General features: G+C 43.9%; 1 protein-coding gene across 2 annotated transcripts in view; it reads left to right on the top strand.

The window, feature by feature from the left end:
- The window catches only part of LOC140403481 (protein transport protein Sec24C-like), a 73169-nt gene that overhangs the window by 7125 nt on the left and 41094 nt on the right, over window positions 1–24950 (top strand). The window contains exons 2-8 of one of the 2 annotated variants that reach the window (XM_072491386.1): window positions 4444–4576; window positions 6067–6227; window positions 8669–9118; window positions 13377–13501; window positions 14750–14818; window positions 17024–17135; window positions 19047–19174. In XM_072491386.1, the coding sequence (XP_072347487.1) occupies window positions 4444–4576; window positions 6067–6227; window positions 8669–9118; window positions 13377–13501; window positions 14750–14818; window positions 17024–17135; window positions 19047–19174 (1178 nt within the window). The remainder of the gene's footprint in view (window positions 1–4443; window positions 4577–6066; window positions 6228–8668; window positions 9119–13376; window positions 13502–14749; window positions 14819–17023; window positions 17136–19046; window positions 19175–24950) is intronic. The other variant, XM_072491388.1, reaches the window with a different exon arrangement.

Raw genomic sequence — 24950 nt, 5'->3', positions numbered from 1 at the left:
AATCTCTCTTGACTTTCTTCTCCCTTTCTTCCTCAGGGTTCTCTCCTGTCTCTTCCCCTTCCTGTCATGGCTCTTTTAATTTTTATCCCCTTTGGTGCCCCTCTCCAGAAACTTCCACCTCCCTTGTCCTTTACCTTCCAACTCGCCCGCTGCAGTAGCTTTCTCCTGGATAAACACTCTGCTTCCCACCTCCTATCAGTACCCCTTTAAAGGCCCCTCAAGGGAACCAGTCCCATAAGTTGTTTCAGGTTTAGGATTTGTCCAAAGAAGATGTCTCGTGGAGTTGATCCAATTTACAGATTCCAGTGATATGCAGATATCAAATCAAGGAGGTCACAGAGCTTCAGCTAATTCACTATATTTCTGGGGTGCTTTAACTCTGCAAAGACTAAGCTTTATATTATTATGGATGGTGCAGTTTTTGTGTCTGAATTTTCTGGTGTGGAGATTGCATGAGGAAGGTATAGAATCGGGGATGGGATCACTATGATGACTTTTACTTCTGATCACTGGAGGGAGCTATGAATAACCAGTTTTTGTCAAATCTGGCAAGATAGAGCCTTTGGTGCCGATCAATTCTTCAGAAATGGGCACAATGAGCATTACAGATTAAGCTGTTTTTAAAATTCACCCCAAACCCCTCTACCCACTATATTAATGTTACCATTGAATATTTTCATGCACTGAAAGTCCCTTCGAGAAATCCCCGCCACATTTCAGTGGGTCACAGGAGTGAATGGGTAGCAATCTACAAAATGATTTCTGCAACATTACAATCATCTTTAAGTTTTGCATTAAAATGAAATGATTGGGTGCTTACATCTAAAATATCTCGGATCGTGTTTTCCGGGTCCTTAAGGGGGAGGGGGAGCAGCCCCAAGTCGTGGTCCACATTGGCACTAACGACATAGGTAGGAAAGGGGACAAGGATGTCAGGCAGGCTTTCAGGGAGCTAGGGTGGAAGCTCAGAACGAGAACAAACAGAGTTGTTATCTCTGGGTTGTTGCCCATGCCACGTGATAATGAGATGAGGAATAGGGAGAGAGAGCAATTAAACACGTGGCTACAGGGATGGTGCAGGTGGGAGGGATTCAGATTTCTGGATAACTGGGGCTCTTTCTGGGGAAGGTGGGACCTCTACAGACAGGATGGTCTACATCTGAACCTGAGGGGCACAAATATCCTGGGGGGGAGATTTGTTAGTGCTCTCTGGGGGGGTTTAAACTAATGCAGGGAGGGACATGGGAACCTGGATTGTAGTTTTAGGGTACGGGAGAATGAGAGAAAAGAGGTCAGGAGCACAGAATTGACTTCGCAGGAGGGGGCCAGTGTTCAGGTAGGTGGTTTGAAGTGTGTCTACTTCAATGCCAGGAGTATACGAAATAAGGTAGGGGAACTGGCAGCATGGGTTGGTACCTGGGACTTTGATGTTGTGGCCATTTCGGAGACATGGATAGAGCAGGGACAGGAATGGTTGTCGCAGGTTCCGGGGTTTAGGTGTTTTAGTAAGCTCCGAGAAGGAGGCAAAAGAGGGGGAGGTGTGGCGCTGCTAGTCAAAAACAGTGTTACGGTGGCGGAGAGGATGCTAGATGGGGACTCTTCTTCCGAGGTAGTATGGGCTGAGGTTAGAAACAGGAAAGGAGAGGTCACCCTGTTGGGAGTTTTCTATAGGCCTCCAAATAGTTCTAGGGATGTAGAGGAAAGGATGGTGAAGATGATTCTGGATAAGAGCGAAAGTAACAGGGTAGTTATTATGGGAGACTTTAACTTTCCAAATATTGACTGGGAAAGATATAGTTCGAGTACATTAGATGGGTCGTTTTTTGTACAATGTGTGCAGGAGGGTTTCCTGACTCAATATGTTGACAGGCCAACAAGAGGAGAGGCCACATTGGATTTGGTTTTGGGTAATGAACCAGGCCAGGTGTTGGATTTGGAGGTAGGAGAGCACTTTGGGGACAGTGACCACAATTCGGTGACGTTTACGTTAGTGATGGAAAGGGATAAGTATACCCCGCAGGGCAAGAGTTATAGCTGGGGGAAGGGCAATTATGATGCCATTAGACATGACTTGGGGGGGATAGGTTGGAGAAGTAGGCTGCAAGTGTTGGGCACACTGGATATGTGGAGCTTGTTTAAGGAACAGCTACTGCATGTTCTTGATAAGTACGTACCGGTCAGGCAGGGAGGAAGGCGTCGAGCGAGGGAACCGTGGTTTACCAAAGAAGTGAAATCTCTTGTTAAGAGGAAGAAGGAGGCCTATGTGAAGATGAGGTGTGAAGTTTCAGTTGGGGCGATGGATAGTTACAAGGTAGCGAGGAAGGATCTAAAGAGAGAGCTAAGACGAGCAAGGAGGGGACATGAGAAGTATTTGGCAGGTAGGATCAAGGAAAACCCAAAAGCTTTCTATAGGTATGTCAGGAATAAAAGAATGACTAGGGTAAGAGTCGGGCCAGTCAAGGACAGGGATGGGAAGTTGTGTGTGGAGTCTGAAGAGATAGGCGAGATACTAAATGAATATTTTTCGTCAGTATTCACTCAGGAAAAAGATAATGTTATGGAGGAGAATGCTGAGACCCAGGCTATTAGAATAGATGGCATTGAGGTACGTAGGGAAGAGGTGTTGGCAATTCTGGACAGGCTGAAAATAGATAAGTCCCCGGGGCCTGATGGGATTTATCCTAGGATTCTCTGGGAAGCCAGGGAAGAGATTGCTGGGCCTTTGGCTTTGATTGTTATGTCATCATTGGCTACAGGAATAGTGCCAGAGGACTGGAGGATAGCAAATGTGGTCCCTTTGTTCAAGAAGGGGAGTAGAGACAACCCCGGCAACTATAGACCGGTGAGCCTCACGTCTGTTTTGGGTAAAGTCTTGGAGGGGATTGTAAGAGACAATTTATAATCATCCAAATAGGAATAATATGATTAGGGATAGTCAGCATGGCTTTGTGAAGGGTAGGTCATGCCTCACAAACCTAATCGAGTTCTTTGAGAAGGTGACTGAACAGGTAGACGAGGGTAGAGCAGTTGATGTGGTGTATATGGATTTCAGTAAAGCGTTTGATAAGGTTCCCCACGGTAGGCTATTGCAGAAAATACAGAGGCTGGGGATTGAGGGTGATTTAGAGATGTGGATCAGAAATTGGCTAGCTGAAAGAAGACAGAGGGTGGTGGTTGATGGGAAATGTTCAGAATGGAGTTCAGTTACAAGTGGCGTACCACAAGGATCTGTTCTGGGGCCGTTGCTGTTTGTCATTTTTATCAATGACCTAGAGGAGGGTGCAGAAGGGTGGGTGAGTAAATTTGCAGACGACACTAAAGTCGGTGGTGTTGTCGACTGTGCGGAAGGATGTAGCAGGTTACAGAGGGACATAGATAAGCTGCAGAGCTGGGCTGAGAGGTGGCAAATGGAGTTTAATGTAGAGAAGTGTGAGGTGATTCACTTTGGAAGGAATAACAGGAATGCGGAATATTTGGCTAATGGTAAAGCTCTTGGAAGTGTGGATGAGCAGAGGGATCTAGTTGTCCATGTACATAGATCCCTGAAAGTTGCCACCCAGGTTGATAGGGTTGTGAAGAAGGCCTATGGAGTGTTGGCCTTTATTGGGAGAGGGATTGAGTTCCGGAGTCATGGGGTCATGTTGCAGCTGTACAGAACTCTGGTACGGCCGCATTTGGAGTATTGCGTACAGTTCTGGTCACCGCATTACAGGAAGGACGTGGAGGCTTTGGAGCGGGTGCAGAGGAGATTTACCAGGATGTTGCCTGGTATGGAGGGAAAATCTTATGAGGAAAGGCTGATGGACTTGAGGTTGTTTTCGTTGGAGAGAAGAAGGTTACGAGGAGACTTAATAGAGGCATACAAAATGATCAGGGGGTTCGATAGGGTGGACAGTGAGAGCCTTCTCCTGCGGATGGAAATGGCTGGCACGAGGGGACATAGCCTTAAACTGAGGGGTAATAGATATAGGTCAGAGGTAGGTTCTTTACGCATAGAGTGGTGAGGCCGTGGAATGCCCTACCTGCAACAGTAGTGAACTCGCCAACATTGAGGGCATTTAAAAGTTTATTGGATAAGCATATGGATGATAATGGCATAGTGTAAGTTAGATGGCTTTTGTTTTTTGACTTCCCATGTCGGTGCAACATAGTGGGCCGAAGGGCCTGTACTGCGCTGTATCGTTCTATGTTCTATGTTCTATATATACTTTGAGGACAGTTTGTCTATTTTACACAGGCTTGCCTGATCTGAATTTAGAACTGTTTATTGTTCTTCAACAAATGAAATTTTGCTTGTAAAAGAAGCTTCTAACTTTACTTCCACATGATGAGGAATTTTAATTTCCGTGTTGTGCGAACGGCATCACAAAATTCACTCCAGGGCTACTGCCATTCCTCATTTTATGGGGATTGAAATACTAATGCCTTTTTTGTATTTTGCAGGTCCATTAAGGCCAGCGTCAGGGGCACCCCCAACCTCGCTACCTCCCTCAACAGCTGCACACTCGACAACCTATAGCCAGTATGGGCAGGGAGACATACAGAATGGTCCTGCACTGACTGACCAGATGCAAAGGTTTGTACACAACTTGTACTTGAAGCACTGGACCAGAATATATATATCAAGACAATGACCAATACATTTGGATTTCAAAGGAGCTTTGAAACTCTCTGAACCCCGAGTGAGTTATAGGCCTGCATTGATAAAGCATGCATCCTGCACATAATATGTGATTTTAATATTCAGAGGCCACTACAGATTAAGTTTCAAAAAGTTCTGTTTAAGCCCAATTTAAATGTTCCTAGCTTGTGCTGTGATGGCATTGACATTTTTAATCTCTGCTATTTGTTAGCTGAGATGTCCAAATAAATGTATTCTCTCTCCATTATTCATTTGGGAAGAACCTTTAGAAAGTGCAAGAGCAAGGACTGAACAAGGATTTTAGAATTGGGAACATTATACAGAAATACAAAAAACCCAGCACATATATGCAGTCATCTTAATCCGAGGTGCTCACTGTTAGCTCCTATCCTATCCTTTCTGACCATCCCCTTAACCACCTCCCAAATTAATTCCTAAATGTTGAAGAAGTTTCTGCTTCCATCATTATCACTGCTGCGCACTTCAAAATTCAATCCTTTGTGTAACTAAAAAAAGATTCCTCTGTTGTCTGTCCTAAAACATTTGGATATAATCTTTTATCTACATGCCCTTGTTCCAGAACCCTCAATTATTGGAAAGTTTGTTTCACTTTCACCCTGTCATAATTTTAAACCTGTTTTTAAATGTGAATGCTCTGCTGTACTAAAACCAGTAAAAAATAGTTCGCCGAAAAAAAAGTGCAGTCGAATGTTGTTAGTGTAAGTAAGATCAATATCCCATCCAAACATGTACTTTTTCTATTTGAAAAAAGTAGTTTCCAACAATAGCATGTAATATTTTTGCTTACATGTTGAATGCTGAAGAGGCAACTGCTGCAGTTTTAGAGTTGACAGCGGGAATCTTCGTGACATCCTGGATTAATGTCTCTTCAATAATTCCATCTCCTTCAGACTGGAGCAATGTTCAGCAAACTAATTTCCGCCAATGAGGTCTCCATGTCAAATGAAACTGGGTTAGGAGAGAAGAAAAGCAAACAAGTTTAACTCTTCATACAAATGTCCTGACACTGAGCCTTTCTCTGTGCCTGGAAATATATTATGTGCTTTGGGTACTCAAACCATTGTGGGGGAGGCTCATGGAGGGAGCCTGATACTTCACAACTTTAGCGGCCTTCAGTTTTTCATTTTTCTGGAAGTAATTTCTTCCTCCTTCAACTAGTTTACATCAACCCAAATGTGATAATACAAAAGCAGCCTTACAGAGTCTGAGTACTTTTTAGAAGCAGGTGAATGAAGGAAGTTAAAACACCTGGGTTCAGAATAATTGCTCCATATGTTGCTAACTTGGTCACGTTGCTGACTCTGCTGGCTTAATTGCAAAGCCAGGATGTAAACTTTCCACTAACTGTATTGAAATAACTTCACGTGTATACAGCAATCTTAACTATTAAAATCCGTCTGCAGGTTTCCAGTGTCTCAATCGTACATGTCTGGCGGTCAGCCGATGCCCTATCAACAATATGCACCCCCGCCCAGTAATGCTCAGCAGTTACCAAATCAGATGGCAGCAATGCAGATCAGTGGTTCTACCAATAACGCACCACCTCCTGTCAGTCAGAGTTATGGTAAGCAATGTTAAACTGATGGGATTGTGTGCAATTGAAGTAATCTTCAACGACCAAATATGTGTTTAAAATATATCCGTCTGAGCTGCCAAACTGAAAACCATATTCAAAGTTTACCCGTCATTACAATAAAATTCACAGTGCAGAAACAAGTCATTCCTCCCGAATGATTAATGTGGGTGTTCCACACGAGTCACCTCCACTTCATCTCATCATCATTTACAAATGGTTGAAATGTGATTGTTTGAAATGTTACACGGCTAGAATTTTGACCTTACAAGGTGATCAGTCCAGCCCACACATGGATCAATGCACAACCTGCATTTCTGTTTGAAACATTTCCCCACTTTACACAAAACAAAACGTATTCTGTTTTTTTTTTTTTTTTTACACCCTTCCTTATATATTTCTTAATAATCAAAACCCTTTTAAACCTTTCACTTAAGCATGATCTCATTCTCCTCGCTGGTTAAGAAGCAGACTTCTGTCTTTGCTGTTTTACAACCACTTGCCAGCAAATGTACAGGAGTAGCCTAGGAAATCCAGGGAGTTCTGCCCTTGTTTGTGCAAATTCTCCTTGAAATTTAACCCTTCAAGTCTAGGCATTGTTTTGGTAAATCTACACTGGTCTCAATCCAAAGCCAATATTTCCATCTTCCGGTGTGGCACCCAGAACTGCTCACAGTACTCCTGCTGTGGTCTGACCAGGACTTTATCTAGCGGAAGCACAAGTTCTATCCACTTGTGTTTTTTATTTATCCTGATATGAAGGTCAGCATTCCATTGGTCTTTCGATGTACCTGAACCTACATGCCACCTTCGACTTCAACTGTTTCTAGTTTTTCACCATTTAGCCTGTTCTATCCTTTTTAGTAAGAAGTCTTACAACACCAGGTTAAAGTCCAACAGGTTTATTTCAAATCACTAGCTTTCGGAGCCAGGTGATTCACCTGAGGAAGGAGCAGTGTTCCGAAAGCTAGTGATTTGAAACAAACCAGTTGGACTTTAACCTGGTGTTGTAAGACTTCTTACTGTGCTCACCCCAGTCCAACGCCGGCATCTCTACATCATGGCTCTCCTTTTTAGGACCAGAAGCAGGTGACTTCAGATTTTCTTGCATTGAAATCCATTCGTCAGTCTTGTCCATCTCCTTAATCTGTCAACATTTCTTTGCATCTTTATGCTACCGTCTGCACTGTTTACGATGCTGTCTATATTTGTTCATCAATAAATTTGACTGTGGCTCTCTTTCCTTCATCCAAGCCGTTAATAGAAGCAATGAGTAGTTGAGACCCCAACACAGATCCTTGCGGAATCCTTGAGACATCATCCAAAATTATGGTGTCAGTTTTCGTATGCCTCCTAACAGCACCTAATTCTGCCTTATCACTGCCCCTCTCTATATCCCAACTCTAATTGTTTCACTGCTTGTCTGAATTTCAGTAATGAATGCGCTCAAATTTCTTTCAACTAAATATTGGTAGGACCAAAGCTCTTTATTTCCCTTTCCTTTTCAAATGCTCGGGAAAATCATCTTTTCTGACCAAACTATTTTAAGTTTAAGGGCAGCACGGTAGCACAGTGCTTAGCACTGTTGCTTCACAGCTCCAGGGTCCCAGGTTTGTTTCCCGGCTTGGGTCACCTCTATGTGGAGTTTGCACGTTCCCCGTGTCTGCGTGGGTTTCCTCCGGGTACTCCGGTTTCCTCCCACAGTCCAAAGATGTGCGGGTTAGGTGTATTGGCCATAATAAATTGCCCTTAGTGTCCAAAGAGGTGGGGTGGGGTTACTGGGTTACGATGATGGGATGAAGGTGTGGGCCTGGGTGCGGTGCTCTTTCCAAGGGCTGGTGCAGACTCGATGGGCCGAATAGCCTCATTCGGCACTAAATTGTAAAGAAACTATATAAATAGAAGCTGTTGTTATAAAATCCATTCAATTGCGTTTAAAATAGATTTCTGGGATCCGCTATCTTGACACACAGGTAGTATTGCTGGGTTACGGGGGTAGGGTGGGGGCGTGGGCCTAGGTCGGTCGCTCTTTTCAGAGGGGCTGTGCAGACTCGGTAGGCCGAATAGCCTTCTGAACTGTAGGGATTCTGTGATTCTACAGCCCTTTATAACTTCCAGTTGTACAGCCAAGATCAGCAGATATGGTGCTGTCCTAAAAAGACAAATTCATTATCTCATTTGTTGACAGCACCATTTGCCACCTGCAGCTGGATCTCAGTTTTTGAGTACATTTTCTGTGATGTAATACGAACCTTATTTAAAAATGTCCATTCACCCAGAGACACAGAGGGTTGTGGATCTGCCAGTACATGTATATTTACAATTAACTTTCTACTGGTTTCATTTGATAACTGCCACAAATCAATGTATTGTGTTTACTTTTGGGATACTTCTGTGGGAATGTAGTTGACTGTCATTTATTTTGTTCACAGGGCCACCAACTTCTCATCATCAAACGACAGCGGGTTTTCCACCCACAGGGCCAACAGTGTATACACAATATTCTACTCCGGTACAGAATATTTCCACAAACATACCCCAGGCTGGTAACCCTCCTCAGCATCCCTTCCCTGGGCAAACTGTCCCAGCAACAACTTTCACCTCTCCTCCCACATCCATGGGTCTGACTGGCATGAATCTCTCCCCTCCAGCCGGGGTGCCAAGACCAACAGCAATGCATGGACCACCGCTGCCAGGACCATCTCAGACAGGCTTCCCCCCGTCCCAGCCTCCGATAGGACATTACCCACCCCAACCTAATCACAGACCTGCGGGTCCACAGCCTGGCACTGGTATGCCAGGGGTAGTGCCTGGTCCACCATCTCAGGGCTTTCAAGTGCATCCAACACAACCTAGTCAGGGATTCATACCTCAACAGAACGGTAAGTCTGTTGCTTAATACTTGAAGCGGTTCTTTAAGCTGTGTTGATTACCTATTTGCTGCTTTGTGAAATGTTTCTCTGAAAAGGAGTAAGCAACTGTTGTACGTAAGTTATGCAGGTCATGCCAACTCGTGCTGGTCTGCTCTACCTGCCTTGGTCCCAGTTTTAGGATGTGCTGATTTGTGTCTGCATCATTTCGGAATCTGGTTGCTGCTTCTGCAAAAGGAAAAATAAATTAAAGTTAGATTTTCTGTTCAAAACTAATTGAACTATGTTTTAAATGGAGGGGTTCAAGGAGAGATAGCGAGGAGCTGTGAAACTCACGAGATGAAAATTAAGTATTTTTGTCACATTTTATTGGACCATTTCAACGAAACGGACCAGGAATATCGTGAAAGTGAGTTTCCCATGTACATGTTTGACTTTCTGGCACTTGGTCTTTAGCTAACGTTCATCAAACTCTTTGGAGGCTGCCAGGAATGCACCAACGTTGAACATACTGATTTCGGTGCTCCACAATTCACGGACATTGAGATTCCTAATATCCCAGCACAGCCTCCTGCTTCATCCCAACTGCAATCCAGATTACGGCACCACCCTCTAGGTGCCAAGTTATGATCACCTGGAATGCATTCCTGAGAAAGTGGTGAAAGATTGAATAATACTTTCCAAAGGGAATGGAGAAATACAAGGGCTAATTTGCAGGACTTTGGGGAAAGAGCAGGGGAGTGGGAATAATTCGATAACTTTCAAAGAGCTGACACAGATGTGAAGGGTCGAATGGCCTCCATGATGAGTGTATAACATCTTGTTTCTGTTCCATGTGTTCTGTATATCTTGTTAAAAATATACTTTTATTCATTTGTCAGTGAATTTGTGCAAAACCAGATGTCGTTTGGAACATCCAATTTGCAGCAGCACTGGTCTGACTCTAAAGAACAAAGAAAAGTACAGCACAAGAACAGGCCCTTCGGCCCTCCAAGCTTGTGCCGATCATGATGCCCTAACTTTTTTTTTTTTTAAAAACCTTCTGCTCTTACTCGGTCCGTCTCCCTCTATTCCCTCCCTATTCATGGACCCATCCAGATGCCTCTTAAATGTTGCTAATGTGCTGCTTCCACCACATCCTCTGGCAGCGCGTTGCAGGCTCCCATCACTCTCGGTGTGAAAAACTTACCCTGCACATCTCCCTTAAACTTTCCCCCTCTCATCTTGAATCTGTGCCCCCTTGTAATTGACTCTTTCATCCTTGGAAAAAGCCACTGACTATCCGCCCTGTCTATGCTTCTCATAAGTTTATAGACCTCTATCAGGTCTCCCCTCAGCCTCCGTCTTTCCAGTGAAAATAATCCTAGTTTATTCAGCCTCCTCACAGCCAACACCGCGGCGCACCCTCTTTGCACTCTCTCCAAAGCTCCCACGTCCTTCTGATAATGTGACCAGAACTGCACGCAATACTCCAAATGTGGCCTAACCAAAGTTTTATATAGCTGCAACATGATTTCCCAACTCTTGTACTCAAAGCCCTGCCTGATGAAGGCATGTGTGCCATATGCCTTCTTAATCAGCTTGGTCACCTGTGTCTCCACTTTTAGGGAACTGTGGACCTGCAAGCCCAGATCCCTCTATTTGTTAATGTTCCGAAGGGTTCTTCCATTTACAGCATAATTTAGACCTAGATTTGATCCTCCAAAATGTATCACCTCGCATTTGGCCAAATTTAACTCCATCTGCCATTTCTGTGCCCAAGTCTCCAATCTGTGTATATCCTGTTGTATCCTCTTACAACTCTTGGCACTATCAGCAACTCCGCCAAACCTTGTGTCATCCACAAACTTACTAATCAGACCACCCACATTTTCCTCCAGATCATTTATATAAACTACAAACAACAGAGGTCCCAGCACTGATCCCCGCGGAAGACCACTAGCTTCAGATCTCCATTCAGATAAACACCCTTCCACCGCTACTCTCTGTCTTCTATAACCAAGCCAGTTCTGTATCCATCTCACCAGCCCACCCCAAATCCCATGTGATTTTAGTTTTTATGCAAGTCTGCCATGTGGGACCTTGTCAAATGCCTTACTAAAGTCCATATAAGCTACATCCACAGCCCTTCCCTCATTAATTTTCTTTGTCACCTCTTTAAAAATCTCAATTAAGTTGGTGAAATATGACCTTCCCTGTACAAAACCATACTGCCCGTCATTAACTAGTACATTTTCCTCCAAATGTGCATACTTCCTGTCTCTCAGTATCTTTTCCAAAAGCTTCCCCACCACTGATGTCAGGCTCACCGGCCTATAATTTGCTGGATTGACCCTGCTTCCTTTCTTAAACAACGGAATAACTTTGGCTATTCTCCAGTCCTCTGGAACCTCGCCTGTGGTCAAAGAGGATTTGAAGATATCTGTTAAGGCCCCAGCTATTTTTCTCCCTGCCTCCTGCAGTTTTCTGGGATAGATCCCATCTGCGCCCGGGGACTTGTCTACCTTAATGCAATTTAGGATACTCAACGCTTCCTCCTTTGATATATTGACGCTCTCAAGAGAGCTCACACACCTAATCCTGACCTCAACATCCGTCATGTTCTTTTCCCTGGTGAGTACCGATACAAAGTACTCATTAACGATTTCACCCATTTCCTGTGGTTGAGTCCTTGAGTGGGTCTATTCTTTCTCGCTACCCTCGTGCGCCTAATATATGCATAAAAAGCTTTGGGATTCTCCTTAATCACGTTTGCTAAAGACATTTCATGCCTACTTTCACGTACTCTTCAAGGGCTTTGTCAGTGTTTAGATGCCTGGACCTATCGGATGCTTCCTGTTTCCTTTTGACTAAGTTTACAATTTCCCTCATCATCCATGGTTCCCGAATCCTGTCATTTCTATCCTTCATTTTTGCGGGGACATGCATGCCCTGCACTTCATTCAAAGACGTTTAAAAGCCTCCCACATGTCAGACGTGGATTTGCTCTCAAATAGCCGCTCCCAATCCACATTCCCCAGTTCTTGTTTAATTTGGATAAAATTGGCCCTCGTCCAATTAAGCTCCCTTACCCACGGGCCACTCTTGTCCTTATCCATGACTACTCAAAATCTTACGGAATTATGGTCGCTAAGCCCCAGCTGCTCCCTCATTGAAACATCAATCACCTGGCCTGGCTCATTCCCCAATACCAAATCTAGTCTGGCCTCCTCCCTGGTTGGATGGTCAACATATTGTATCAAAAAGCCCTCCTGGACACAACTAATTATTTGCTTTCCATCCGAGTCCCTGGCTGTAAGGGATTCCCAGTCAATATGGGGGAAGTTAAAGTCGCCCATCACAACAGCCCTGCTTTTTTCACACCTTTTCAGTATCTTGCTGAAATTGCTCCTCTGTCTCCTGTTGAGAGGTCTACAGTACACTCCCAACATTGTGATTTCACCCTTCTTATTCCTGAACTCTGACAATAATGCCTCACGACAAGATCCCTCTAATGTGTCCTCCCTCAACACAGCTGTGATCTGCTCCCTAATCAGCAATGCAACTCCCCACCTCTTTTGTTTCCCCTTCAGTCCCGTCTAAAACAACAATATTCCGGAATGTTAAGCTGCCAGTCCTGTCCCTCCTTTAACCATGTCTCCGGAATTGCAATTACATCATAGTTCCATGCTGTAATCCAGGCTCTCAGTTCATCTGTCTTACCTGTTATACTTCTTGCCTTGAAGCAAACGCACTCCAGACCTACAGTCCCACTGAGCCCCGCAGCTTCCCTCCGCCTGCTCTTACTCTGCGCCATGTTTATCTCAGTCTCACTTTTCCCCCCAGTCTCTACACTTACTGGCCTGCTGTTCTGGTTCCCACCCCCGTGACACTCGTTTAAACCCTCCCGCACAACGCTAGCAAAGCTCCCGCCGAGGATATTGGTGCCCCTCCAGTTCAGATGCAACCCATCCTTCTTGCACAGGTCCCACCTTCCCCAGAAGACATCCCAGTGATCCATATATCTAAAACTCTCCCTCTTACACCAGCTCTTTAGCCACGTGTTCAACTGTACTATCTCCCTGTTCCACTAGCACAGCAGGTTCTGTGAATAGATGGACCTCTATTTTGCTGAACCCCAGCTGTGCTGCTCCAAGTATTTACATTGTGCATTTATCGTATGTCCTATGTTTTTCATGTATGGAACGCACGCAGAACTATACTTTTCACTGTACCTCGGTACATGTGACAATAAACCTAAAGATTTCCTTGATTTGTGATGTCCTTGCAGGTTCATTTGGACAAATGAGGGCGCCCCAGCCAAATTATGCTGCACCTTACACTGGAACACCAAGTTACAGCAGTCAACCCCAACAACAGCAGAAGCGATTGGACCCAGACAGCATTCCTAGCCCAGTAAGCACCAAGATCTTTAACTGTAGTTCCTCTGGCTGCTGTGTTCTAGTGTTAGTGGAATGGCTTGTAACGGTTTAGGGGGAGATGGTGGCCTCGTGGTAATGTTACTGGACTAATAACCCAGAGGCCTAGGCCTAATGCTCTGGGGGCAAGAGTCCCAAATCCTACCAAGGCAATTCAAGGAATTTCAAACCAGTTAAAATTCTGAAATTGAAAGCTGGTGTTCGTAACGGCAATGTGAAACTATCATCGATTGTCCAAAAAACCATCTGGTTCACTTAATTTCCTTTCGGGAAATAAATCTGCCATACTTAACCTGGTCTGACCTACATCTGACTCCAGACCCACAGCAAGTGGTTGACTCTTAACTATTCTCAAGGGCAATTCGGGATGGGCAGTAAATGCTGGGCTTGCAAGCCCATGAGTGAATGAAATCAATTCTCATTTTCTGTTCTAAATTGTGTGTAACGAAGATTGGCTTGCATCTGCCCATTGTTTGAAAATGTGTTGGGGAGACCTGAATGTAATTTCCATATATTTTTCTTTACATATGTTTATCTGAACCTGTTTGCACACCTTCAGTTTAGAAGTTTGTATTGATGCGCAGTAAAGTCTCACTACTGTCTGAGTAATGCAACCCGCTTGTAACACACAATCACAGTATAGTTCTTGCACTAAAATGTTGTCATATGTAAATGAGTGTACAGGGACTGGCCCCAATCCCCTCTGCTTTATCTTGGTGTCCTGCACTCTGAACTGTGGTCGGTACCCTAACTCTGCTGGAGCAGCCTAGCCCGTTCCTGGTGCCCTCATTTTCTGGGCTCCTTTCTCCTTTCCAGCCCTTTCAATCGTAGCTTGAATGTATACAATCCTGCTGTATTTCTGTTTAAAACAAAACTTTTGTCTAATTTTTCTGAGTTACCGTTACTAGACAAGTACAAAGTTGAGAAGCTAACTTTTTTTATTTACGAAATTACCATTCTTGCCAGAATACTTTTTCAAAAACTTTCAATCTTGCTCTGAGCTTTTTAACATTGAGCTGTGGAAATATGAGGAGTCTTGCACACCGCATTAAGATGAACAGATACCAGTTTAACTGAATAACACAGTTTGCATGTGCAATGATGTATGTGTAAACGTAAGTCAAAGGGCTTGCTGATGTGGCACCATTAGTGTGGGAAGGTAGAAGTAACAATTGTTACTCTTCTGTTTCTCTCTTGTTTTGCTGCTCACTTGTGTCTTTTTAAGCAACTTAATGAACTGCCACCTCAACAGAAAACAAGACATAGAATAGATCCAGATGCAATTCCTAGTCCAGTAAGTCTGCTTGTATGTATGTGTGCTGTTACCCTCTGCATTGCTGCCTTTGCTTTTAATTCCAAAAGGCTTGTCGATTTCCATATGCCGGGTATGTGCTGTAAGGTCACAAAATCGTGTCAGCTTAATTGCACTTTGCTTTCTACATCCTACTTTACACAATACCACCTTATTGCAGCAGTTAAATGACTGGACACAAAATTGTACTCATTCCAGGTGAACTTTTAGAGTGTAAATCTTTCTGACAGTTTCAAATAACTTTTGGATTGGTTAATGTTTGAGCAAATTATCCTGGTGATCTACTTTGGTACCTTACAGACAGTAGTGGATATAATTATATTGTTAGAAATCATATGTAAACTTGCCTATTTCAGCTTGGTGAACATTTGTGGTCCTCGCTTTAATTTGCGACATTGACTAACTTTTTCTGCTAAATGTCACTGTTCTTTCCCATTGCACCTACATCCGTATCCTTTTCAAAAGAATGTAGATCATTTTAGCTCTTCCACATTTATTTCATTGTTCCCAAATCATACACTAGAGCCAGCGACCTTCTTGTAATATTTGCCTTGTTTTTTTGTGTCAATGGTTTGCATGTTAACAGTACTATGAAAGGGAGGCGGGGGTGTAGTGGTATTGTCACTGGACTATTAATCCAGAGACCCAGAGTAATGCTATGACATCCCAGGTTTGAATCCCACTACGGCAGATGGTGAAATTTGAATTCAATAAAAAATCATGACCATGAAATCATTGTCGATTGTTGTAAAAACCCATCTAGTTCACTAATGTCCTTGAGGGGAGGAAATCTGCCGCCCTTACCAGGTCTGGCCTCCATGTGACTCCAGACCCACAACATGTGGTTGACTGATTTTCACATGATTTCTTGAGGAATTAAGGGCTATGGAGAGAGAGCGGGTAAATGGAGTTGAAATCAGCCATGATTGAATGGTGGAGTGGACTCGATGGGTCGAATGGCCTTACTTCCGCTCCTATGTCTTATGGTCTTATGGACTGTTTAAAAATGTCACTCAGTTTGTGTGCAATTAGGGATGGGCAACAAATGCTCTCCTTGCCTGCGACGCCCACATCCCAAGATGTGGCAGCACAATAGCATAGTGGTTAGCACAGTGGCTTCACAGCGCCAGGGTCACAGGTTCGATTCCCTGCTGGGTCACTGTCTGTGCAGAGTCTGCCCGTTCTCCCCATGTCTGTGTGGGTTTCCTCCGGGCGCTCCGGTTTCCTCCCACAGTCCAAAGATGTGCAAGTTAGGTGGATTGGCCATGATAAATTGCCCTTAGTGTCAGAAAAGGTTAGGTGGGGTTATTGGCTCAGGGAGATAGGGTGGAAGTGGGGGCTTAAGTGGGTCAGTGCAGGCTCGATGGGCCGAATGGCCTCCTCCTGCACTGTATGTTCTATGTCTAAGAAAGAATAAAGATAGCATAAAACACAGTAACTTGAGGCAATATTCAATAAGTTACCGTATTGTAACATGTACCTGTTGCGTAAGCTAACTGAGGTTAGAGGAGTAATTTGTACTTGGTCCTGAGTATCAAGAATGTAGATGTGGCTAAGTTTAATGAATGCAATTAGTGAGTGTATTTGTGTTTGGAACGTTTTTAATTTAATCGAACACTCATGCTGAATAAAAGCCTCCTCTCTTTTGAAGTAACTGTAGTCACTCTCCAATCTGTCAAGTTGCTTTTGGTTAGCAAGCAATGTCAGCTCCTTTATAATACAAGCTCCTGCTTGCTTAAATCATTCATGTCAAATATTTGTACTTTGCTCCCAGTACAAGCCTCCACTGCTCCTTGCACTCACTGACAATTTCTCCCCAGGTCACTTTATGTTGACCCATGCACTTAGCAGCAGCCATTGAACAACGATCAGGATTGGGAACCTGTGCCATTTCCATCCAGGAATTCTGAAGCCAGTTGTGGCCATTCTGGCTGAAATCAGTGAACATGGCACAGACCAGGGATACACCTGGAATCTTCCTGGTCTCTGGCTCAGTGTACACTAGGCACTGTTCATTCACTGACGTGTTGGGGAGCTTTGTTAAATGTTTGTTGAGTTGCACGTGATAGTAATGTTTACATATATCTTTTCACATCAGGGTGCAATGCATTTTGGTACCTCTACAAACTAAAATGAGATTTGGGTTTTATTGAATGACAGTTTGTAACGTATTGTGTGCTATGGCAGATTCAGGTGATTGAAGATGATAAGTCAAACCGAGGATCTGAGCCATTCTCGACTGGTGTAAGAGGCCAAGTTCCACCACTTGTTACTACTGACTTTGTGGTAAAAGATCAAGGTAATGTCCTACTGTTCAACAAGTGTTGTGATCCCAGACCAGACTCCAACATTTGCTAGAAACCCCAAGATTTTAATTAATTTGTATGACTGAGGAAAGGATACTTCCTTCCAGGAGTGACTCCATTCACAAAAAGGGATATGGTTTATTAAAACACTTTGTTATTAACACAGTATTAAATTAACTTTAACATCGTGCAAGAAATATATTGAAATTACCAGTTAAACAATGCTTAACAATGAAATTAAACACTAACTCCTAATTGCTATCTTTATCTCCAATCAAGCAAAACCTATCTCAGGTCAAAATCCACTTTTAAATACAGTTAGCAAAGACAAGAATATTGCTGTACAGAGATGTCTTGGAGAAACAGCTTTGAAAGAGGGAGCGATCCTTCAGGAAACAGCCTGCAGATTCTTGTCTGTGTCAAGCTTCCTAACATTTGGCAAAAAGCTCCTGTTCTGTTCACAACAGCATCTAAATTGAAATTCAACACCTGACTGCTTCAGTCCCTGGCTCCTCCCATTAACTACATCAACTTTATCCCACTATCTGGGTTATGACCATCTTACTAAGGCTGAACACAACCCCCAATTATCCAAACCCCAGGAAACCTTTCTATAAACAAAATTCCATTAGCCATATATTGAAAAACATTATGCATGGTTGGAATGAATTATGATCGTATTTTTACGGTGCTTTATCTCTTTTTTTGTCCCAGTGTCTGCCTTTTTTTAAACCACGATTTACATACACATACGAACCTAAGCTTTCAACCATGACTGCCTCAGATGCACGTGATGCAATGTATATCTGAAATTACTGGTCAACACACCTGACTCTTTCAAGTCTTTAGTATATTGAGGAACACTACTTACAGTTGAGCAGATTTTGTCACAGGAAATGGCTACCTTGACTTAAAGGATTAATATTTTCACATTGCCATAAGTTCAACATCAATATGCCAAGACAGATGGCACCAACCATTGAAGCTTGTGCATGCTGTTTTTCTCAAGTCTTGGTGTCTGTTTTCCAACAGAGTACAATACCAATACAATCTTTAGTCTGCTCATAGATATGGATCATAGAATTTACAGTGCAGAAGGAGGCCATTCGGCCCATCGAGTCTGTACCGGCCCTTACAAAGAGCATCCTACTCAAGCCCACATATCTACCCTATCCCAGTAACCCCCACATAACCTTTTTTCTGGACACTATGGCAATTTAGCATGGCCAATCCACCAAACCCTCACATGAAAATGAAACAGAAATTGCTTATTGTCACAAGTAGGCTTCAAATGAAGTTACTGTGATAAGCCCCTAGTCGCCACATTCCAGCGCCTGTTCGGGGAGGCTGGTACGGGTACAGCTTTGTACTGTGGGTGGAAACCAGAGCACCCGGAGGAAACCCACGCAGACACGGGGAGAACGTGCAGACTCCGCACAGACAGTTACCCAGCCAGGAATCGAACCTAGGACCTTGGAGCTGTGAAGCAACTGTGCTAACCACTATGCTACCATGCTACCCACATGCCCTTGAATGGAGATAGATAGAAACTCATTATTGGATCCAAAAGAGACAAGTCCAAAAGTGTGATTAGCTTGGTAAATTGGAAATGTAATGAGAAGTTATATATGATTTGATTGACTTCAGCCAAGAGTTGGATTCGATTATTTATTTCTGAACTAACCAGTGTTTCATCCTCTAATGCAAGGAAATGGTCATTATAATCCATTTTGTTTGTTGAATCAACAAATGGGAGGGAAGGGCTGGGTGGAATTTTGCTATTATTTGGATTGTCGAGCACAAAGCTGCTAACAAAATAGCTCCTTGGTATCCCACTGCGCATTACAACCTTGCCTTTAGAGATGTGTTGTTTTTAAATATTACACCTTGTGCTTGCCTTGCAGGGAATTCAAGTCCTCGTTTTGTTCGATGTGCAGCTTACAATCTTCCTTGCACTTCAGATATGGCAAAACAATGCCAAGTCCCCCTCACTGCAGTCATCAAACCGCTTGCTACATTACCAGCTGATGAGGTGATTGTTTGCATTGTATTTTTTCCACAGGCATCAATGTTTAAATTGTATTTTCTTTTTCTTAGCAGAATATACTGTTTCAAATCTGTCTTGCTGTGCTTTCACCTCAGAGCACATGTATATCAGACTAAATCATTGGGCAGCCTGGTAGCATAGTGGCTAGCACAATTGCTTCACAGCTCCAGGGTCCCGGGTTCGATTCCCTGCTGGGTCACTGTCTGTGTGGAGTCTGCACGTTCTCCTCGTGGGTTTCCTCCGGGTGCTCTGGTTTCCTCCAACAGTCCAAAGATGTGCAGGTTAGGTGGATTGGCCATGCTCAATTGGCCTTAGTGTTGGGTGGGGTTACTGGGTTATGGGGATAGGGTGGAGATGTGGGCCTGGGTAGGGTGCTCTTTCCAAGAGCCGGTGCAGACTCGATGGGCCGAATGACCTCCTTGTGTACTATAAATTCTGAGTTCTATGAGAATTGTGTCTGGACATAAGCAAAAGTCCTCCAACTTTGAACACTCAGCTGGTATACCATTGGTTGTCATTGCTTTGGATTTGGATTGGTAATCCAGCAACGCAAATAATACTCTGGGGACCTAGGTTTGAATCCCAGATGCTAGGATTTGAATTCAATGAAAATATATCTGGAATGAAAGTCTAGTGATGGCCATGAAACCATTGTTGATTGTTGTAAAAACCTGCTAGTTCACAAATGAAACAGAAACTTGCCAGCTGCACCTGCTTTGAACTACATGTGACGACTTTTAACTGCCTTCTCGAATGACCTGAGCAAGCCACTCGAAGGCAATTAGGGATGGACGGACACTTGGAGACTATCAGCTGCTACTGCAGACTTTGTTCTGCTCATGATTGGAAGAACTATGGGCAGTAAGACTCCTCCGCTAGCCCTGGTCCATTGCTATTTCTTTTGCTCAAGCTTGGGTGGTGTCCCACTTTTGAATTCATCCATAACTGTACTTTGCCAGTAACCCCTTGGCCAGCCCCATCTACCGCCACGTATATACATCAAAACTTTATGCATTCACATGGACTGCAGCCGTTCAAGAAGGCAGTTCACTACCGTCTCACAGGCAATTCGGGATTGGCAATTAATGCTGGCAAAGCCCACATCCCTTGGAAAAAAAATGATCCAACAGATTTGGCAGATAGAAGAACTCGTTCCCCTCTCTCTCTCTCTCTCTCTCTCTCTCTCTCTCACTCTCTCTCTCTCTTCTCCCCCGCCACCGATTACAGGAATGAAAGATTGTGACTATCTTCAAGAGGGGCGATAAATCATGCTGTGGAAATTATTTTGCTCTTGTCCATAGCAGGGAAAATCCTGACCACATTCTCGCGTCACTTCCTGTAGTTGAGCAAATCCTCCCAGAAACGCCTTTAATAATAATAATAATAATAATAATAATCACTTATTGTCACAAGTAGGCTTCAATGAAGTTACTGTGAAAAACCCCTAGTCGCTACATTCCGGTACCTGTTCGGGGGGGGGGGGGGGGGGCTGCGATGGTAACTTTTAGACTTTCCAGAGGAACTCCTGCCATGGTCTTTGTTGCCAGACAAACCCCCAAAAATGTAGAGAACAAAGCCGCCAAGAAGCTTTTATTGCATTTGTCAATCTACCAAAGCACATTTCAGTCGGCGAATAATGGGGTTCTGTGGATTATGCGCCAAAGATTTGAATGTCGAAGAATCTTCACAGTTGCATCATGGTGTGACTACAACTATTTTGAGTGGGTGATCTGAAACAGATGCTTTCAGAATTTGAACTGGGGTTGGGGCAGGCTGTGTGATAGTCCACATGCTATTTACAATCCACATGACACCTCCACATCATCAGAGATGCAATGCCTGCCCTCTTGTGTCAGTATTAAATACAATCTAGATAGGAAAACTCTTTAAGCCCGATAACCTTTGCCGGAACTGATTAGTTTAGTTTAAAATTAAAACTACAATGTCGTTGCCCTCTCTGCACCGAATTTGCAAACCACTCCTGAGCTCTTCAGTTCTGCACACAAGAAGCTCACTCAGCCTGTACTTAAATGATGCCAAAACAGGGCGGCACAGTGGTTAGCACTGCTGCCTCACAGCGCTGAGGAGCCGGTTTCGATCCTGGCCCCGGGTCACTGTCCGTGTAGAGTTTACACGTTCTCCCAGTGTTTGCGTGGGTCTCACCCCGACAACCCGAAGATGTGCAGGTTAGATGGAACGGCCACACTAAATTGTTCCTTCGTTGGAAAAAAAAATTGGGGTACTCTAAATTTACAAAAGAAAAATATTGAATGATGCCAAAACAAAACTTATATCGACCCATGCCTCGTCAGCCAAATATTCCCCGCCCTATTCCTATAACCCCATCAGCTAAACTTGCACATTTTTGTACTGTGGGAGGAAACCGGAGAACCCGGAAGAAACCCACGCAGACACAGGGAGAACGTATTGGCTTTTGTGGCTAGAAGATCAGAATGAAACTGTTTATCAAGCTGCTTCACATTTTTAGTCACAGCTTCTTGAATGAGGCAAAGAGGAGGAAAGAATAGGAAGCAAATCCTGCACTTATGATCCCACCATCTCGAGGGTCATCCTGCCTCATGTACAAAAAGATTCGCTGGTTGAGAATCGACCTATTGAATCACATGAAGACCCACGGCAGAAATTCATGACTGAGTAGATGTCATCCTCAAATTATTATTCTATGTTGAAATGTTCTCACAGAAATAACTATAGGGGCTGGTTAGCACAGGGCTAAAGAGCTGGCTTTGAAAGCAGACCAAGGCAAGCCAGCAGCATGGTTCAATTCCCGCACCAGCCTCCCCGAACAGGTGCCGGAATGTGGCGACTAGGGGCTTTTCACAGTAACTTCATTTGAAGCCTACTTGTGACAATAAACGATTTTCATTTCATTTTCAAATATTCACCTGTCTTATGTTTGATTTTATTCCTTCCTGGGTTTCTTCAAGCCTCTTGAACTGCTGCTGTACATCTGGCATAAGTGAACCTGTAGAGCTCTTAAGGAACAAGATCCAGCTTTTTGAATCATTGACAGTGAAGGAATGGTGCGGTGGCCCAGTGGTGAGCACTGCTGCCTCACAGCTCCAGGGTCCCAGGTTCAGTTTTGGCCTCGGTTGTCCGTTCTCCCCGTGTCTGAGTGGGTTTCCTCCGGGTGCTCTGGTTTCCTCCCAAAGATGTGCAGGTTAGGTGGATTGGCCATGCTAAATTGCCCCATAGTGTGCAAAAGGTTAGGTGGGGTTGCTGGGTTACAGGGATGGGGTGGAGGCGTGGGGTTAAGTAGCCTGCTCTTTCCAATGGCCGGTGCAGACCCGATGGGCTGAATGGCCTCCTGTACTGTAAGTTCTATGATTCTATGAATGGCAGTATGATGCCAAGTCTGAATGGTGTGTGACTTGTAGATGGTGGTGTTCCCATGCGCCTGCGGTCCTTGTCCTTCAAGATGGTAGAGGTCAGGGGTTTGGAAGGTGCTGTCTAAGAAGCCTTGGTGAGTTCCTGCAGTGCATCTTGTGTTGGATGGAGTGAATGTTGAAGGTGGTGGATGGGGTGAACTCAAACAAGCTGTTTCATCTTGAATAGCTTCGAACATCCTTTAATCTTTAATATTCTGATAGATGGCCCGCTGATTTGGTGATTCCGTGATCTTTTCGAACAAGGAGAATTGTCTTGTCATGGCTTTGTGTTGAATCAGGAAGGCAGTTTTGATACTGAAGTTGGCTTCATTCAGTTTTAATTGAATTTGGGAGGTGAAAATTGATTGTGTTTTCAGTTTTAAATGTAAATCAAAACCCTGCTCGGAGTGTGTATGTGTGGAATGGCCAGAATCCTGGAATTCTTTGAGATGTGGCTGAATATTGTCATGGTGGGACATTCGGTTTTGTCTGGATTTGTGGGCTTAAATGGGCTAAATACCCTTCTGGGCCTGTGACTAGACAGATGACACCCTGTGCCACTCAATACATATGAATAGCAGGTGCTTGGCCAGCTTATTCAGGAAATAGTTCCCCAATAGTGTTGATGCCTTCAAGAAGAGAAAGAAGAAAATTGGGAAGTAGAAAGGTTGGTGTGGTCCTGCAGTCTGTTTTATTGGACACTGTCATTTCAACATTTTCAGTCGTGTTTCTGCACTTCCAGGCTTGCAGTGATTGTCTGAACAGGGTGAATGAAGCTGCTTCACAGGAATTTTCCATATCAATGATAGATAACAAGGGGAACAGGAAAGAGAAGCCTTTCTTTCTCTCTCTCTCTCTCTCTCTCTCTCTCTCTCTCTCTCTCTCTATCCCCCATGAAAGCAGGCAATGTTGGATTTTTGAGCTGATACTGTATCTCCTGAGCAGCCTGTTCTACCCCTCTTCAGTCAGCTGGAGTGAGACATGATACTGAATTTGTTGCATTTCCATTATTCCACAATATGCCTATGAAATTCGATCTGACTGCAAGTGGGTATGTCTGTGTAGTTGCCAACGTGCTGAATTGCATTCCCTGTGCTAGCAGGAAGTTTGTGTCTGCAGAATCTCTAAATTTAACTTTGTCATCCATAGGTTTTTTATGTGGAGAAGAAACCACACATTTACTGCTCAGAAACCTGTTTCCATGAAATGAGATGTTGTGATCTGGGCAGCAGTGGTTTACTTTATTGGAGACTGACCCTGCCAGTATTTGCTGTCAAGTTCGTGTGAATGATGGTTTCTTTGCTGCCAACTTCACTGTGCTCAAGCAATGAATCGAACGTGTGCAAATTTTAAATATTAATGGAAGTTTTATCTTGAAGTTCTTTGTGACATTGGTCCCATTTTGCCTGGTGCAGCTGTTGAGGGTAATCCAGAAGCTGTAAGTGACACCCTCCTGGAGGTTAGATCAGCACATTGGATTTAGACGTTTCAAATTCCTGGATCGTGCACTTGAGGTGCGGTTAATGCCATCAGCATGGATTGCATTTTTCCCTTTTTGGAATTAGGATAAAATCTTGGGTTGGGATACAGCACGGATTGCACGGTGCATGTTTCCAGGACAGGGAATGTGAAATCTTTTGACATGAAGGAAATGAACTCTGGTGCTGGAAAATCCAGTGGTGCGTTGTCCACTGATGTGCCAATTATTTTGTGAGGCTCCAGTATGGAAGAAACTTGAGTGATATCACTGCATCATTAAAGCTGAACTAGACACCCACTGCTCACCTCTCAGGAACTGCTTCTTGTTAAACTGTGATATATGGATGAGGCTTGCAGGTTTTTCCACTGGGCAGAAGTAGATTTAGGGTCAACTGCTTAAGCCCCTGTGAAGTGTCTCGAGGTGTTTTGCTACTTTAAAGGCACCATATAAATGTCTATTGTTTCATGGGGATCAAGGAGTTCTCTGTAGAAAGCCTTGTGTGATTGATGGATTGAAATGGATTTTCAAGCATTATATTTTTTGGTCCTGCCTGCAGTATTGCAAGAGGAAAACTGGTGAATGTTTCCCGTTAAGGGTGTACGTAGCTTTTGTTTCAACCCCTTTGTTTGTGCTGCCATTGTGCTTTCTCGCATGTCCGAGCTCTGACTGATTTGTTTGCTGCAACAGTTGAGCTTGGCTGGCCGCCCATCATTTCCCCAAATCAGAGGTGAGCTGGCAAGATGGACTCAGCTGGCTCGGTCATAGAAGATAGAGGATAGTGATGGGAGAGTGCTTTTTTTGAATGGGGGGCTGTGACTAATGGTGTTCCGCAGGGATCAATGCTGGGACCGCTGCTGTTTGTAGAATATATAAATGATTTGGAGAAAAATGT

This window comes from Scyliorhinus torazame, chromosome 28, assembly GCF_047496885.1.
Source record: "Scyliorhinus torazame isolate Kashiwa2021f chromosome 28, sScyTor2.1, whole genome shotgun sequence".
In the NCBI taxonomy this organism is placed as follows: Eukaryota; Metazoa; Chordata; class Chondrichthyes; order Carcharhiniformes; family Scyliorhinidae; genus Scyliorhinus; species Scyliorhinus torazame.
Note: the sequence above shows the minus strand (reverse complement) of the source record. Positions and strands in the feature narration are given on the sequence as shown.